The sequence below is a fragment of the Capronia epimyces genome (assembly GCF_000585565.1).
Source record: "Capronia epimyces CBS 606.96 chromosome Unknown aczIQ-supercont1.3, whole genome shotgun sequence".
NCBI classification, from domain to species: Eukaryota; Fungi; Ascomycota; class Eurotiomycetes; order Chaetothyriales; family Herpotrichiellaceae; genus Capronia; species Capronia epimyces.
The window spans coordinates 1,007,958-1,025,181 of NW_006912906.1; the positions used below are offsets into that span (position 1 = coordinate 1,007,958).

Here is a 17,224-nt window from a genome sequence, read left to right on the forward strand (position 1 = left end):
GGATTGTCAAAATGCACCTCTGTTCGCGGGCATGATTATACAATATTTCCTGCTCAAACCGGTTATATTACAAACTGATCTCCCCTTTCCACATGGCGTCGTTGAGCCCAAGTTTCTCCACAACATTCTGCCACCTAGACCCGCCTCTGTCCTGACGTCTCAGATACGCCATTAACTTTTGTCTCCTGTGCACCATGAGCCTCAGATGGCGCTTGTTGCTCTTGTCTTTCCTGTGCAGGTTGTCTGCCAGCACGTTGATTTTCGCCGTCAGGATGGCAATCTGGACTTCTGGGGATCCCGTATCTTGTCCAACCCGTTTCGGAACTTCGACTGCAGCCCCTTCGCTACTGGAAGATGACGACGGAGCTTGCGTGCTCTTTAGTCTGGGTGGAAGAACTTTGTCAGTGTGGTGACGGCCGAACTCTTCGATGCACCTCTGGATGTTCACTCGAGTGCGGTCTTTGCTGCTTCCACTGTCCAATGAGGCGATTGCCAATAGAGCCGTCGACGCATTTTCATGGGATTCAACATGCTCTTTGATTCTTTCGGCAAGATTATCGTTCGCCCCGGGGACTTGATTCGGCTCGGGTAGAGGTTCGGTGAGCCATCCAGAGTGCTCCAACGATTTCTTGAGCTCTTCTTGTTTCAGCAAATAATTCAGGTATGACTCTTTGACGGATTCCAACGGTGTGCTCGAGTGTAAGGATTCGATGAAAGGTGTCGGTCGTGACCGGACGGGGTTGCCCAGGGCCAAGTTGCGCTCTTCGTTCAACACGTTCTGCCGTGCCAGGTTTGCAGCTTTACGCTGTCGTGCTTGAGCTAGACGGTATGGGTCGATATGTCTACGCGTTTTGCGCTTTTTGGAGGACCGCTTAGCTTCCAAGGCAGGCGTGGTCGAAAACAGGCATGTCGAGCATTTTGTAAGGCCTTGACGGCGCACCGCCGACGGCAAGCTTTGAAGAAGACCGGTCACTGCACCCATGTCAGCCAGAACGTCTGGAAGTCAGAATCCCACATACAGTTGAAGATACTGCTCGCCACGGCTGACGATGCACGCGAAGGCATTGTTGGTGGTGCCTTCGTTGATAGAGAGCGTCCTTCTTCCTCCTGATCTTCAGCTTTCTCATCGGGATGCTCACAACTTGAACCTGGGACCAAGTCTCATCTCGCGGAAAAGTAGCTCCGGTTCCGAAACGCCGCTAACCCCCAAACGAATCTTTGAATTGAGCAAAATCTTGGCAAGCCCTAACTTCCACTTTCGAGTCGCCCGCTGAATTGAACCATCTCCAACTGCTGTCTATCCGGAATCTTTCTTACTTCTCTCAAGCCCGCTTCAACTCTACAAATCGCTCTCGACCTCACTACACTCTCGGTCGCAAACATGGCGAGCCCAGCAAACCTCCCTCCCATCTTCAACCCTACGTCCCAGGACATTGAGAATCTCCTGGCGGCACAATGTCACCTGGGGTCCAAGAACCTGCAGGTTCACATGGAACCTTACCTGTGGAAGACTCGACCTGATGGCATCAATGTCATTAACATCGCTAAGACTTGGTACGACCTCCCCCGTCGCTGCTCGCATCCCCCACGATACCGCGGACGAGCGTGGAAAGGTGCGGAGAAGAACCACCTACTGACATTCCTTGCGCAGGGAGAAAATCGTCCTCGCAGCCCGGATCATTGTCGCAATTGACAACCCAGCTGATATCTGTGTCATCTCCGCCCGTCCCTATGGCCAGCGCGCAGTTCTGAAGTTCGCCGCCCACACCGGAGCCGTCGCCATTGCCGGTCGTTTCACCCCGGGTAACTTCACCAACTACATCACCCGCTCGTTCAAGGAACCTCGCCTGATCATCGTCACCGACCCTCGCACCGACGCCCAAGCCATCAAGGAAGCCTCCTATGTCAACATCCCCGTCATTGCCCTCTGTGACACCGACTCCCCCACCGAATTCGTTGACGTCGCTATCCCCACCAACAACAAGGGTCGTCACGCCATTGGTTTGATCTGGTGGTTGTTGGCTCGCGAGGTTCTCCGTCTGCGAGGCACTCTTGCCAACCGCGAGATTGACTGGGATGTCGTTGTCGATCTGTACTTCTACCGCGATCCCGAGGCCGAGGAGCAGAAGGAGGAAGAGAAGGTGCCAGGTGTGGACGAGGCTGGTGCCGGTGCCGTCGACCGTGGATTCACAGACAATGCCGACTGGGCCGGCGAGCCAGCGGCGGCTCCTGGCATTGAGGGTGCTCCTCAAGCCGATGCCACCTGGAACGAACCTGCTGCTGGTGGAGACTGGGCTCAGGAAGCGACTGCTACCGCCGCCGCCGCTGCTACTAGCGGATGGTAAGAGCTGGGTGGTTGGTCAAGGCGCAACAGCGATAGTGCTTGTTCCATCCATCAATTGTCTGCATCCTCTGACGAGTCTATCGTCTCGGCAACGGGATAATACCCCATTCCAGCATTGCGTTCTGCCAAGGATGGAAAGCCAAAAGAGAGAAGAAAATCAAAAAGCCTCAATTTATGCAACCAACCAACCCCTGCAATCTCATCCTATCACCTGTCTACGTGGCTAAAAGTCAACGACACTCATGAGGGAAAGATACTCGACTGGGATCAATCATTCATCCCGGAAGAGGGAAAGCCCTGTGTTGGAGACGAAGGGATGTACTTAATCGTTGCCCAGCCTTGTGGATGAGTCTCATAACTAATTCTAGCCCGTGAACCGAGCTTCATGAATACCAGTGGGAAATGGCTGAGATAGATCAATGGAAGAAGACAAAATCGTTGAAGACGACTCTTGGCCTATGATCCTTCCCTACGTGCTAAGCGGTCTTTCCGCTGCCTTCATTTGTGGTTTCCTATCTTCATTTGTGGTCCTATATTTCATTTGTGGTTTCCTATACCCTCCCTTGGCCATGGTCCGCATCTCCCAGGTGTGTAACCGGTAGCAGCCCAGTGTCGGCTAGCGGTTTGATCGAGTGTAGTCTGGTAATCTGTACTCCCCGAGACTAACAATACCCATGGCCCTGAACAAGTTTCATCTTTGGAGTCTATCCTCTTACCAGCACGCTAGCTTCATTGGTCGTATCAGAATTTCTCGACATGTTCAGAAGGTTGACAAGTGCACCTTTAAGCATGACTGCATGCGGTGGTAAGTAATGATTGTACTGGGAAGCTTTGCCGACAGACGGGCAAGCTTGTGACAACCTCTCCTCAGATTTGCTTGTGCCTACATCTAAGTCGCCCTTTGAAACCTAGGTCCCTATGGGAGGCGAGGCTGTGAGACATGGGCGGGATGGTCTGCCAATGCCTGTTCCTTTGGTCAGCATCGCCCAATCTTTTGTCGCAACTACTTGTACCGATATAACCTTAGACCTACCCAGAGCCTCCGTGATGCTGTAGAGGCACGCCGCCACTGATGAGGAGCAAGTTACTCTGTACTCCGTACACACTCGACGGTTGAGGCCGCACACGTATGCCATGCCTCGACCCTTGGAGTGCTGCGAATGAGTGATGGCGTTAGCCGCCCAGGGTGGTGTACGGAGTAACGTATCTCCTCCCCCCTGCTCGCTTTTGGCGCCCCTAGCCTCTCGGCTAGTTAGCTCTGCGTTGGGGGCTGAGAGTCCAGGTGTTCAAATACTTCCAGCTCTCCTGCCTTGAGGAGGAGCTTTCCCAGCCTTAAAAGCATCGACACCTGCTGCATTGGCTTGTACTTACTGTTTATATCCGCTGATGCAGTTCTGCAGCCCGACTTGCGGGGAGGAAGGACGCAACGACCGCTCCAGAGCCGTCCAAGAACGGCCCGTCCCCTAATCCGCCGTCAGCCGCCGCGCCTCAAAGGCTATAAGAGAGCTACGACGGGATTCTCATCATGACCTGGGCACCCTGGGAAGTCTTGCATAACTGGGCACCCTTTAAGATCGATGCCCTTGGCCTGGTCACTTTACTCGGGGCTGAGGAAATCAATTCCGCCGTTGGTCGACTGGTCCGTAGCACCTATCTCGAGTATCTCCCTTTGCTAGGGGCTTTCATCATTGCCGGAGACCGCTTCACTGACAAGGCAGCCGGCTTCAACCTTTACAATATCTCCGAAGGCATCCATACGACAGAACTCTCTGCATGGCTGACCCGGTGGATGCTCTCTCAGGACTTCGAGGTTACTCGAAGTTTCGTGGACTGGACGGTCACTCCGCCAAAGTCTCGTCGACATGACATCGTCGTCGCAGCGATCATCGGCTTCGTTTTGAATGGCTTTCTCATTGCTCTGACGCTCTTGTCCAGAGACTGGTATGGTTTCGCCAACGCCGTGGCCATGATCATTTCGATCTTGGTCCGCGCTTATGTTATAGGCCAGCACCGTGCGGCCATCGATGCCATGGTAGCCGAAGTCTCCAGTAAATCTCAATCCCATCCAACCGCAAATTCAGGCGAGGACGAGAGGCGGAGCCACGGCTTATGGAAGAAGGAAAACAGGGCAGTAACAATGAAGAGAGATAATACGTCTGGCGCAGACCCCCTCCCCGATGCGGACTCCTCATTTCAAAGCTCCTTTTCTGTCGACAATACCGCGAGGAGTCGGGGCTCTTCCCAGCAGAGTCAGAGGATGCCGAAGGAGCAGAGACCTGCACCGCCTATTAAGCGAAATCCAAAGAACCCTAAGTCTAAAGGCGGCCCCGGGCTTGGGAAGACCAAGGTCCTCATCATCCAGTCAGATTCCAAAGCAGTGACCTTCTGGATGCCAAAGGAGCTGTTGGCTCCACCATCCCTGTTCATCGAAGGCCCCAATCTTTTACACCCCCTGACGTATTCCTTTGTGCGATCCCTCGGGTGGGTGGCGTTTGCGGTGCACGTCGTTGCCCTTGGTATGGCAGACCTGGCTAGTCAGTGGTACACAGTTGTCCTCCTTGTGCTGCCGAGTGTCCTGCTGGTGCTCAAGTTTGGGTGTGACGACTCCAACTGGAGACCGACGATAGATGGCTGGAGGAGAAGCTTTCTCAACGGGTGCCAACGTCGCGACACGAGCAAGTCGGACGAGGTTGATGAAACTGCGAAGTCGGGAGAATTCGTGAAGCAGCGCGAATGCTGGATCGGTTCACGACTCAAAGCAGAGATCTACCAGTGGCCAGCCTCCTACGAGTTCACCGAAGAGGCAAATGGGGACGGTAAAGGATGGACGAATCGTGTTCTTAAAGGCAAAGAGCGCTCAAGGAAAAGACAAGATCTCTATGCATGGCTTGCACTTACGCCCGACGAGGAACAAAGCATGGATAAATGGGACCTCTTCCCGCACATACGCAACAAAAATGAGGTGTGGCGGACCACGTACGAGCTGAAGAGAGACTGTTTGCAGCCCAACCCCAATTTTGGGCCGCAGCGCGAGTTCTTGAGTGATCGACAAACAGTCTCCCCTGAGCCAATGGTACGGCGCAGACAGGCCAGGCCTCGCAGACAGAGCCTTGTAGCTCCTCAAATGGTTAGTTCAGCCTTTCCACTTTCAGCGATCAGGCCTGAAGATGCTGGTTTGGTCGATTCGCCGCGCCAAATGCCCCAGGGAAATGAGGCCGGGCCGCTCGATGATGGCAATGCGCTTCTGGAACCCTTTCCAAACGGTCGTAAGCCTGAGAGCGCTTCATCTTTGAAGGAGGACTAGAGGACCAAGGTCCGCAAGTCCTGAGCGTGACCACATTGAAGCGTGAACTGCCATTGAACTCTTGAGCGGCGGAAAAAGGAGTTCTGTTGGGACCATGAGGGACGATCTATCTCGGGGTCAATTTGGGCGGAAGATGGATCTCTTCGGAACGTCCAGAATTTAGACAGTCTAATCAGATTCATGAATCTCGATCTGGCATCTGGCATCTGGCATCGTTGAGGAAGCGACGCCTGGTTCCAAGGACATGAGAAATCACGTGCACACTCCATCTCCCTCGACAGCCTTGTGAAATGATATAATCCATTAGCGCTGATTAAGTAATGTCTCTTAGCCAATGGAAACCCCGTATCAACGCAAGGCTGCAAAATTGAGCTGACTAGTGGTGCCAAGCTCCATAAATGAGTCGCCAAGGCATAAAATAAAATCGGACGAGCTCCATATTCGGAGCGACCTCAGCTCAGCCAGTGTGCAACCCTCGTCATATTGTCTTTATACGCAATCATGCCGCTGGTCAATGGAACGGCCAAGGAGGTGAGAGTGAGTCTCCTGGGTAAAGAAAGCATCATCATCAACTTCGGTCTGTGGCGAAATCATGTCGCCTCAGATTTGCTCACCAACCTTGAGTCATCCACTTATGTTTTGATCACCGACACCAATATCAGCTCTCTCTACACCACGACTTTCCGAGAGGCCTTCGAGGCCGAATCCAAGCAGAAAGCCAGTCCGCCGCGGCTTCTGGTGTACGAAATCCCCCCGGGAGAGAGCTCCAAGTCCCGCCAGACCAAGGATGATATCGAAGACTGGCTTCTGAGTCAGAGTCCACCATGTGGTCGAGACACCGTCATCATTGCCCTCGGAGGGGGCGTTGTTGGTGACTTGACAGGTTTCGTCGCTGCAACATACATGCGCGGGGTTCGGTTTGTTCAGGTGCCAACCACGCTGCTCGCCATGGTCGACTCGTCGATAGGAGGGAAGACGGCCATCGACACTCCTTTAGGCAAGAATCTCGTCGGAGCCATTTGGCAGCCACAGAGGATTTATATCGACCTTGATTTCCTAGGGACTCTCCCCCGAAGAGAACTGAAAAATGGCATGGCCGAGGTGATCAAAACCGCTGCTATTTCTGACGAGGAAGAATTCATTGCGCTCGAAACCAACGCCCACCGTATCATGACCGCGGTCAATTCCGACATCAAGCAAGGGGCTAGTAGGTTCAAAGATATTGAGGCGATCCTGATTAGAATCATCTCTGCATCGGCGAAATTCAAGGCACACGTGGTCACCATTGATGAGAGAGAAAGTGGATTGCGCAATTTGTTAAACTTCGGCCACTCCATCGGACATGCCATGGAGGCCTTTTTGACCCCTCAAGTCCTTCACGGCGAATGTGTTGCGATCGGCATGGTCAAAGAAGCGGAACTGGCTCGATTCTTGGGAGTCCTTAGTGGTGTCGCGGTAGGTCGCCTACAGAAATGTCTGACTGCATACGGTCTGCCGACACGACTCGATGACGAGAGGATACGAAAGCTCTCCGGTGGCAAGAGATGCACTGTAGACGGCATGCTCAAGAAAATGGGCGTCGACAAGAAAAACGATGGCGCAAAGAAGAAAGTCGTTCTACTGTCTGCGATCGGCCGTACCTACGAGCAGAAAGCCAGCGTGGTGTCCGATTCGGACCTTCGTGTGGTACTTTCTCCAGCCGTTGAAGTGGTTCCTGGCGTCCCTCAAGATCTGACCGCGGTTTGTACGCCACCAGGCTCGAAGAGTGTATCCAACCGAGCTCTCGTTCTAGCTGCACTCGGCCACGGCACATGTCGCGTCAAGAACCTGCTCACGTCTGCCGACACCGAAGTCATGCTGGAAGCGCTCACCAAACTGGGAGCTGCTTCCTTCTCTTGGGAGGAAGATGGCGAGGTTCTAGTCGTGAATGGCAACGGCGGTCGCCTCCAAGCCAGTCCAACGCCACTTTACCTGGGCAACGCTGGCACGGCGGCTAGATTCTTGACGACGGTGGCGACATTGACGAGCAAAGGGCCTGTGTCATCTACAGTTCTTACTGGCAATGCTCGCATGAAACAACGCCCGATTGGAGATCTTGTGGAAGCCTTGAAGGCGAATGGCACTCACATCGAATATCTTGAGACTTCCGGGTGCCTTCCTCTCGACATCGCAGCTTCAGGCGGATTCGATGGCGGCGAAATCAACCTGGCGGCAAAAGTCTCATCGCAATATGTCTCTTCCCTGTTGATGTGCGCGCCATATGCGAAGAGGCCGGTCACCCTCAGACTTGTCGGCGGAAAGCCTATCTCGCAACCGTACATTGACATGACCATTGCGATGATGGCATCTTTTGGCGTCCAAGTGGACAAGTCGAAGACAGAGGAACATACTTATCACATCCCGCAAGGTGTCTATCACAACCCCCAGGAATATGTTGTGGAAAGTGACGCGAGTTCCGCCACCTATCCACTGGCAATCGCAGCCATAACGGGCACAACCTGCACCATCCCGAACATTGGTTCAGCGTCTCTGCAAGGAGATTCACGTTTCGCGATGGATGTGCTCAGGCCCATGGGCTGCGAAGTCGAGCAGACACGGACCTCCACTACAGTGACCGGTCCGCGAAATGGCGCGTTGAGGCCATTGCCGAACATCGACATGGAGCCTATGACCGACGCTTTCCTGACAGCCTCTGTGTTGGCGGCCATCGCCCAGGGGACAACGTCAAAAACCACACGGATCTACGGCATTGCCAATCAGCGAGTGAAGGAGTGCAACCGCATACAGGCAATGGAAGACGAGCTGGCAAAATTTGGCGTCACCTGCAGGCAATTCGAAGACGGGATTGAAGTGGATGGCATCGACCGGGCTCGGCTACAGCAGCCCAAGGGGGGTGTACACTGCTACGACGACCACCGTGTAGCGATGAGTTTCAGTGTCCTCGGGCTTGCGGCGTCCCAGCCCACTCTCATCCTGGAGAAAGAATGCACTGGAAAGACTTGGCCCGGATGGTGGGACACCATGGCGAGACTGTTTCGAGTCAAACTGGAAGGCGTGGAGCTGGACACGGCTGTGCACGCCACGACAAAGCCGCTGGACAGAAGTGCGGCCTCCCTGTTCATCATCGGCATGCGAGGCGCTGGCAAGACCACTTCAGGTCGGTGGGCTGCAAGATCCCTGGGCAAGAAACTGATCGACCTCGACACGGAACTTGAGCGTCGAGAGGGCAGGACGATTCCGGAGATGATTCGAGAGAACAGCTGGGAGTATTTCCGGGAGCGCGAATTGGCACTTGTCAAATCCGTCATGAAAGAGATGTCCACCGGTTACGTCTTCGCCTGTGGAGGAGGTGTGGTTGAGGCGCCAGAGGCTCGAAAACTGTTGGTAGATTGGCACCAGACCAAGGGCCATGTGCTTCTGGTGGAACGGGATATCAGTCAAGTGATGGATTTCCTCCAGATCGACAAGACGAGGCCTGCCTACGTTGAAGACATGATGGGCGTATGGCTGCGACGAAAGCCTTGGTTCGAGCAATGCAGCAACATCCTGTACTACAGCCAGAACATCCCCAACGAGCAGATGTCCGAGGCCGCCGAAGACTTTGATCGCTTCTTGCGGATGGTCACCGGCCACATTGACGTGCTTGCCGAGTTCAAGCGGAAACGAGAGTCGTTCTTCGTGTCCTTGACCTTTGAGGATCTGCGACCGCATCTGAACACCCTCCCAGAAGTCTGTCTCGGATCCGACGCGGTAGAACTGAGAGTGGACTTATTGAAAGAGCCGGGATCACCAAACGCCATCCCTTCCACGGAGTACGTGACTTCGCAGCTCTCTCTGCTCCGAGCAACCGTGCCTCTGCCTGTGGTCTTCACCATCCGGACGAGCTCGCAGGGGGGAAAATTCCCCGACACCGCCCAGGCCGAATATCTCGCCCTGTGCAGGCTTGCGATCCGGATGGGCTGCGAATTTGTCGACGTGGAAGTGGCCTCGTTCCCGGAGTCCATCCTCAACACAATCCTGGACTTGAAGAGCAAGTCGTATAGCAAGATCATCGCATCGCACCACGACCCGCAAGGCCGGCTGTCGTGGTCCCAACCAGGCTCCTGGATCTCCGTGTACAACCAATGCGTACAGTACGGGGACGTGGTGAAGTTGATCGGCGTGGCCCAAACGATTGACGACAACTTCTCCCTACGTCGCTTCAAGCAGTGGTCGGCATCGCAGCACCCGGAGCTGCCGCTGATTGCCATCAACATGGGCCGGGCCGGACAGGCGTCGCGCGTACTCAACGGCTTCATGACCCCCGTCAGCCACCCGGCACTGCCGTTCAAGGCCGCCCCCGGTCAACTGTCGGCCACGGAGATCCGACAAGGCCTGACGCTGCTGGGGGAGATTGCGCCGCGGCAGTTCTACCTGTTCGGCTCGCCGATCCAGGCCAGCAAGTCGCCGGCGCTGCACAACCGGCTGTTCCAGAAGACGGGCCTTCCACACACGTATTCGCTGTGCGAGACGACGTCGTTGGACGAGATCAAGGCCAAGATCCGCGCGGAGGATTTCGGCGGTGCCAGCGTCACGATCCCGCTCAAGCTGGACGTGATGCCGCTTCTGGACGAAGTGGACGCGACGGCGCGGCTCATTGGCGCGGTGAACACGATCGTGCCCGTCCCCGACGCCCGGACCGGGACGACGAAACTGGTCGGCCGCAACACCGACTTCCTCGGCATGATCGACTGCCTGCGCGCGGCGGGGGCGTCGCCCGCGCTCGGCGACGGCGAGCAATCCGGCCTGGTCATCGGCGGAGGCGGCACCGCGCGCGCCGCCATCCAGACCCTCCACACAATGGGATACCGGCCCATCTACCTGACTGGCCGCAACCAGGCCAAGATGGCCGAGCTGGCCGCCAGCTTCCCGCCCGTCTACGAGCTGGTGGTGCTCGACCCTGCGACCAACACGGACACGGACACGGGCGTGCAGACGCAGATTTCGGTCCCACTCACCGTCGCCATCGCCACCATCCCAGCCAACGTCCCCATCGACCCGGCGCTCAGCAACGCGCTTCGCGCCATCTTCGCCCTTCCCCTGCCCGCCACCACCTTGCCCAAAGGCCAGGGCTCCGCCGCGCCCCAGCGCACCCTGCTCGAGCTCGCCTACAAGCCCGCCCACACGGCCGTCATGGAGACGGCCGAGAGCGTCGGCGGCTGGAAGACCGTGCAGGGCCTCGAGGTTCTTGTCACTCAGGGCGAGTGGCAATTCGAGTACTGGTCCGGTATTCGCGTGCGAGGCCTCGCCGGCCGCATATCAAGGGTAAGTTAGGTCGAGTTGCGTCTGCTCTGCTCTGCTCTGCTCTGCTCTGCTCTGCTCTCTCCCCTCTCTAGAACAACCGAGTCCCTTCCCAGTCTATAATTCACTGCATTACACTGTCGCACCGTCAACTTGTTTGTCACTTGGTCGGACGCTAATTCTTTCCATCTAGGAAGTCGTTCTGGGCTCTGCCGCTTGAGCTGGTCGAGACCGCTCCGGCCGTCAGTGTCAGTGTCAGTGTCAGTGTCAGTTTGGATCATGTCAATGGTGAAGCGGATGTGAAAAGTTACAGTGACAGGTACAGGACATAGATATCGTCGGGGTTCATGGATGGAGCCTCGGGCTTTTGAGTATGAGATACTTGTTCAGATCACAAGAACTGCGGAACTGCGGAACTGCGAACTGTGGGAAATATCGTTGTAGAAAGCCAAAGGACCTGCAAAACTGTGGGAAATATCGTTGTAGAAAGCCCAAAAGGACGTGTGAGAGAGAGAGAAGCTTGATCTGATCCAACTTGGCCGGTCATCTCATCTTAGATTGTCACCTCCTAGGAGGTTGGGAGCGATATTTTGGTTGGGTTCGGTTCGGCGGCCTAAGGTGTCGCGACCTATGATATGTACTTAAACCACTTGAGCTCTTATCCTGTAATAGAAGAGTGAATCTACTTACACTACTTGAGCTCCTGTGATAGAAGAGTGAATACATACACCACTGGAGCTGGGGTGATAGAAGAGTGAATACATACACCCTCCATCCTCCATGAATACTTAGTAGTACAGATTCTGTCCAACACCCCCTACTACAATTGAACCCGCATGAACACTTTTGTCAACCTAATTAGATCTAACCTATGTATAGAACCACAGACCCCAGGCATTGCAGCAGCAACGTAACTAGAGTATCTTTGGTACATTTCACGCTCCTTGTCAGCCCTTGTCGGCTTAGGCACATTCACGCTCCTTGTCGGCGCCTCTCGTCCTCCGCCTGCTTCTGCAACGCCGCCGCAAGGGCCGGGTTACTAGCCCATGGCCCGGAGCTGAAATTCGGCGGCGCTCCCATGCTCTGCTGATGACCTTGGTTCTGCTGCTGCTGATGCGGGTGCTGTTGTTGTTGCTGCTGCTGCGGTGGTGGGACCGCCCAGCGCTGCTGGTATTGTTGTTGCTGTTGCTGGAAATTGAACCCAAACTGCTGCGGGAACCCTGGCATGGGCATGGATTGTGGCACGAAGGGGAAATTCGCCGGGGGGTTGAATCCATTGAAGTTAAAGGAGCCATGAGGTAGCGGAGTGATCGGGGAAGGCGTCATCGGCGGATATGGCATGTTTTGCGGTGTGATTGCTGGGGTGGTAGGTAAATTGAGATTCGGCATGGAAATCTGCTGAGGAAAGCCGTTTTGAGCATTGCCGTTGTGCCCGCCATGGTTGTGGAAAGCCGCTGCTCCTCGTGACTGGCCGAAACTCCCACCGCCGTGTTGACCACGAGGACCTCCCCTGCCTCCTCGGCCGTATCCTCTTCCCCGTCCACCATAGTCGCCTCTACCGGACCGCGGCGGCGGAGGGAGCGGTGGCAGTGATGTGTTTGGCCTAGACTCTTGGGGCTGCTCTCCTCTCGTGAGCAATTCGGTCAGATTGGCTGGTCTTTGTAAGGGTGTGTATCCTTCGTCACCGCCATCTGCGACGTCGTCGTAGTTCATTTCCAGTGAGCCATTGCCGTATGCACCGGCATCGGCATTGTTCATGTGGCTGTGGTTCCCTCCACGACCGCCCCCCCGGTGAGATCCTCTGGAGTGCTTCGACCCACCACGGCCTCTGCCCGTCTCCAGTGACCGTCCTTGCCTCCTCGCCTTCATCTGGCGTTTGTATTCCGCTTCAGCTTCATCGTCGGAAAACTCCATTTCGTCCTCGCCGACTTCTTCATCATGGAAATTGGACGCGTCACTTCCCTTGACGCCTTTCAGCGGTTGCGTAAAGACAAACGTCGAGTGCTGCGGAACATAGAAGACCGTGGCGCCTGTTGAGGAGAGACCGGCCTCTTTGATTTCGTCGTCATTGTTGAACCGGATTGTGTACCTAGGTTCCTCGACTCGTCCTATCAAGTCGGCAACCACTCCCACGACTGATCTGTCCTGGAGACAAATCAACGATCCGGTCTCAAGCACTTGGTACTCGCCCGAGGTTTTGGCTTTGATGACCACAGTGTTCTCAACCACAATCTCGACATTTCCCAGCTCTTCAATTTTCATATCCTCGGTCACGGTGATATCAGGCTTAGGGATTACCGCCTCCATTTGTTCATGAGCTGTCCGAAGAACAGCATCGGTCTTGTCTCGCGTTCTTCCTCCTTCGTCGTCTGAGCCTGCATCTCCTTGCATGAGTATCCGTGCCGTTTCTTCCGGGTCGAGCATCGCGTAATCTCCATCTGCGTCATCATCGCTATCCTCTTCCGAGGACGTTGTGTCGGAGGATGAGTCCGAGTCGGAATCCGAGGACGACTCGTAGGGTGAGGAATCGATTTCCCACTCGGCGCCTTCGGCACCAGGCTCGGGAGCAAGCGACTCGGTTCCAGGTATCACGTCCATCATAACGTCAGCTGCGACGACCGAGGTGTCGGACACGTTTCCCACAGCCAGACCAGTAGCATTGGTGTCAAGAGAAACAGCAGCTGGATCATGATCTTCAATATCGCGGCCGCCCGTATCGCTGTTCACGATGCCATCTGCCAGATCCATCTGGACAGTCTCAGCCGCAGGCTGGCTTTCCGTCGGCAGCTGTTGCTGCACTGTTTCCCATTGCTGAGTATCTGGATTCTGTGCCCCGTCTTCACTTTTTTCGACCACAAGCTCATCGAGAACAACATTCGTCGTTGCTCCGTCCTCAGCGACAGTCAGGTCTGCGGTGAGAGATGGTTCCGTGGGCGGCGGCGCGGATGCGGATGCGGCTTCGACCTGCAGCATCAATGCATCGAGCAGAGAAGTCGATTCATGGCTGGGTACCGTCGCCTCTGGGTCGGTGGTCGCAGTGCCAGCCTCTGGGTTCTCACGGCCTACGTCCACAGTGCCAGGCTCGACATCGGGTTGTTGAGGATCAACTGGCCGGCCGTCGGGGACTGGCGCTGGTGCTGGTGCTGGTTGCGACTCGAGGGGCTGGCCTGCATCGCGGCTTTCTTCAGGGGAGTTCGTCCTTTGGCGCTTGGCCGGGGATGTCGGAAACTCGTCCTCGCCGTCCATATCTGAGAAATGCGTGATCTTGGGTGCAGCGGTGTGGTGAGAAGTGAATGAGAAAAAGATCGAGGCAGTTCAGCGGTACATGCATGATCCAAAATGCCGCCTCCAAAAAAAGTCTCTGACATGCGGAGAAATCATCCACATCCACTCTGAGTACATTTTCATGTCCAGCCACAGCCACAGCGAACCTCTAGGCTGCTCACTTCGACCTGCTCACCTCAACGGCCCCTCGACCACTAGCGAATACCACGATCTTATCTATCTAGGCAGATGCACCGATCTTTTCGCCCAAACATGACCTGTACAATCCCATCGAGCCGAGTTCGTGGGCCGCGTGAAACTCTTCCGTCCTAACTGCCACACGTTGACCATCTGGCGCCACGATCCAGTGCCTGCGTAATTTACGAGAATATACAACGATGCGAGGTATCAATGACCGACAAATGGAATGGATGTCAGGTATTCGTGACTGCTGGCAAAAAGAACGTATCTTCAGGGCCCCATGTCGAAGATGACAACGCATGGGCCATCACCAAGTCAGTCGGTTTCGCAGCAGATAACAAGTGCCAGGACGTTGAACAAGCGACTCAAGGCTTGCTCCCTCGTTTCACTGTGGGAGTTGAGCACGATTGAAGAAACATTCACAGCTATTGACCTCTGTTTCGAGAAGACCACGTCCTGTCCTTCTGACCACGGTGAGCCAAAGAGTCCGCCCAACTCCCGTGTCTGGTGGACAATACCCCTTCATAGACTTGTAACGTAACTTTACATGGGACCGTGTGTCCAAGGTCAGTTCCTCTCCCTAGGCCCGTCCGCCTGATTCGCCGGTGATATTGTTCGCGGCTGCCATCTCCTCGTCCGTGGGCATGTTGACAATCATCAGGTACAGGACATTCTACCGCCCAGACGTCAGTATAAATCGCAGCAAAGCAGGAAACGAGCGGGTTGCTTACCTGGCTGAGGACACGTTTGATGGCATTTGGGCCACCTCCCAATCCTGACCCGAGAATGGCGCCAACAAGGTTGTCCAGGCCGACTCCTCCAAGGCCCCCCATGCCACTCGGTCCATCGTCTCTTCTTTCTGTTCCCCTGCCGAACACCGTCTGAGCAGCATATTCTGAATTTTGTGGCTGAGAGCCAACTCCTGGCTGCATCGCCCCTTGAGATTGAGATTGCGCTTGTCCTTGCTGGTAATATGCTTGCTGTGGCAGGCCTTGGTACCCTCCACCTCTTCCGCCACCCATCATCTGTCGCCTGCCGCCGAAACCTCCACCGAACCCGCCAAAGCCTCCTCCAAAGCCTCCTCCAAAGCCTCCTCCAAAGCCTCCACCGCGTCCACCAAGCCCACCTCCGACGATTTGCTGAAGGTTAGGTGGATTGAACTTTCCGCCGGTGATCAGTGACACAATATTTCCACTGGTGGCTGGATGGTTTGGATCGGCGTATCGGGAGGTAAACTTTGGAGTCGGCCCGTTGAGTTTGGCCAGGGCACTGTCAGGGTTCTTGCCCGCCTGCGTCAATCAGCAAATGTCAGCCATGGTCCGAATCCAGGAGGTAAAATGCCAAAGATACACCAGCAAGAGGTCTGGTAACCACTGGCAGTGAAATGGTCAGGGTCGGTATGGTCACCTACATGTTTTGCTTGAGCCCTGCGGTCAAAGTAGGTCTGAGAAAATTGCTTATAATGTTTGATCTTGTCTTTCTTCCGTTCAGCCTCGTCTCCTTGCTGGACGGCGAGCTCATCGAGGGCAGGGAAGACCAGAGCAGCTGCTTCAGTGAACGCAACGTCACCGACGCCACTAGAAGTCTTCATGCTCCGCTTGATTTTCCCCATTCCTGACGCCGGGGCCATGCGGTCGACTATGGTGGAATTCAGGTCGACCGAGGTATACATCTCAGGAGAGTCGGGCTGCCAGGTCATGACAAGGCAATAAAGGCCACGAGGCCGGAAAAACTCGTCGTTGATGCGGTCGAGGAAGGTGTTCTGTCTGGAATGGGGCACGATTGTCAGCTTGTTCGAGGCTTGGCCGGGGCCCAAGGTGAAGATCGGACTGGACACTCGGACTGGACACTCGGACTGGACACTCTTACTTACCGCTTGCGACTCTGAATGTCTTTTGCAATCTTGACCGAGATCATGATTGCAAGCTGCACTGCCTGCGAGATGCCCGGAGGCAGGGCCAGGGTGGCGAACCCGGCCAAGTTGACCGCGTCGAGCCAGGGTGCGGCCAGACTGGCCTGATGGAAGGTCTCGATGAAGTCAAGAAAAGTGTCCTGGTCGATGTCCTTGATCGCGAGGTCGGGTGCGTAGGCTCGAATGAAGCCTCGTTCCCGCGCCTTGGGTCTGCGCTGAGGAAGAATGACGGGCAATGGGAGTTTCGGCGATCCAGCCACTTTGGTCTCTGGGTCTCCCGGGCTTTGGTGTTGGTGTTGCTGTTGCTGTTGCCTCGCCGATACAGGTAACGTTGACTTTGACGTTGAAGGAGGAGGAGGATGCCTGCGCATGAATGCGTCCGTGATCTTCGTAGGACTCATCTGCTCACGTTTGGACAGGGGCGCCTTCTGGCTTTCGTTGTTGTTGTCGATATCAGCGAGCTCGTCCTGCGCCTCATCCAGCTCCCATTGTTCTTCGTCCCCTTCCTCGGGAACAAGCGACTGCGACTGCGACTGCGACTGCGACTGCGACTGCTTCTCTTTCGCATTTGGTGCGTCGGCTGTGCTGGACGGGTCTGCTCCAGTCCTTGCCAACTTTCTCTCTTTGTGATGATGGATACCTTCTGAGACGAGGCCAATGCCGGAAGCCAGGCCTTTCACGGCCATCCCAAGTATCACGTCCGCCATTGTGTTGTGTTGTGTTTTGTTTTCGGTCTTTTTCTCTGGCAGAGAGCTTGAAGAATGGCTTATGTGTCCGTACACATGTGAGTATGGCAGGACCCAGAATTGAATTGCAGGGGTTTGGCAAGTGGCTATCTGGTACTATGTATTTACTTAAATATTCATGGACTCTGGGGACGATTCCATGGGACTTTGTACCATGTAGTACTAGTACATGT

The 17,224-nt window shown here is 55.2% G+C and overlaps 6 protein-coding genes across 6 annotated transcripts; 3 read left to right on the forward strand and 3 right to left on the reverse strand.

Annotated features, from left to right (window-relative positions):
- Window positions 1–67: 67 nt before the first annotated feature.
- Window positions 68–1,065, reverse strand: A1O3_03624 (uncharacterized protein; the record flags this gene model as incomplete). Its single annotated transcript, XM_007733760.1, has 2 exons — window positions 68–972; window positions 1,020–1,065. 2 exons carry the CDS (start codon window positions 1,063–1,065, stop codon window positions 68–70), a joined length of 951 nt encoding a protein of 316 aa, XP_007731950.1.
- A 316-nt stretch (window positions 1,066–1,381) lies between these two features.
- Window positions 1,382–2,345, forward strand: A1O3_03625 (40S ribosomal protein S0; the record flags this gene model as incomplete). Its single annotated transcript, XM_007733761.1, has 2 exons — window positions 1,382–1,554; window positions 1,652–2,345. 2 exons carry the CDS (start codon window positions 1,382–1,384, stop codon window positions 2,343–2,345), a joined length of 867 nt encoding a protein of 288 aa, XP_007731951.1.
- A 1,524-nt stretch (window positions 2,346–3,869) lies between these two features.
- On the forward strand, window positions 3,870–5,648 carry A1O3_03626 (uncharacterized protein; the record flags this gene model as incomplete). Its single annotated transcript, XM_007733762.1, has 1 exon — window positions 3,870–5,648. One exon carries the CDS (start codon window positions 3,870–3,872, stop codon window positions 5,646–5,648), a length of 1,779 nt encoding a protein of 592 aa, XP_007731952.1.
- Window positions 5,649–6,149: 501 nt separating this feature from the next.
- On the forward strand, window positions 6,150–10,961 carry A1O3_03627 (pentafunctional AROM polypeptide; the record flags this gene model as incomplete). The annotated part of the gene is made up of 1 exon (XM_007733763.1): window positions 6,150–10,961. The coding sequence occupies one exon, from the start codon at window positions 6,150–6,152 to the stop codon at window positions 10,959–10,961; it is 4,812 nt and encodes a 1,603-aa protein (XP_007731953.1).
- A 939-nt stretch (window positions 10,962–11,900) lies between these two features.
- On the reverse strand, window positions 11,901–14,174 carry A1O3_03628 (uncharacterized protein; the record flags this gene model as incomplete). Its single annotated transcript, XM_007733764.1, has 1 exon — window positions 11,901–14,174. The coding sequence occupies one exon, from the start codon at window positions 14,172–14,174 to the stop codon at window positions 11,901–11,903; it is 2,274 nt and encodes a 757-aa protein (XP_007731954.1).
- Window positions 14,175–14,973: 799 nt separating this feature from the next.
- Window positions 14,974–17,012, reverse strand: A1O3_03629 (uncharacterized protein; the record flags this gene model as incomplete). The annotated part of the gene is made up of 4 exons (XM_007733765.1): window positions 14,974–15,066; window positions 15,125–15,682; window positions 15,805–16,159; window positions 16,267–17,012. The coding sequence occupies 4 exons, from the start codon at window positions 17,010–17,012 to the stop codon at window positions 14,974–14,976; spliced, it is 1,752 nt and encodes a 583-aa protein (XP_007731955.1).
- Window positions 17,013–17,224: the final 212 nt, after the last annotated feature.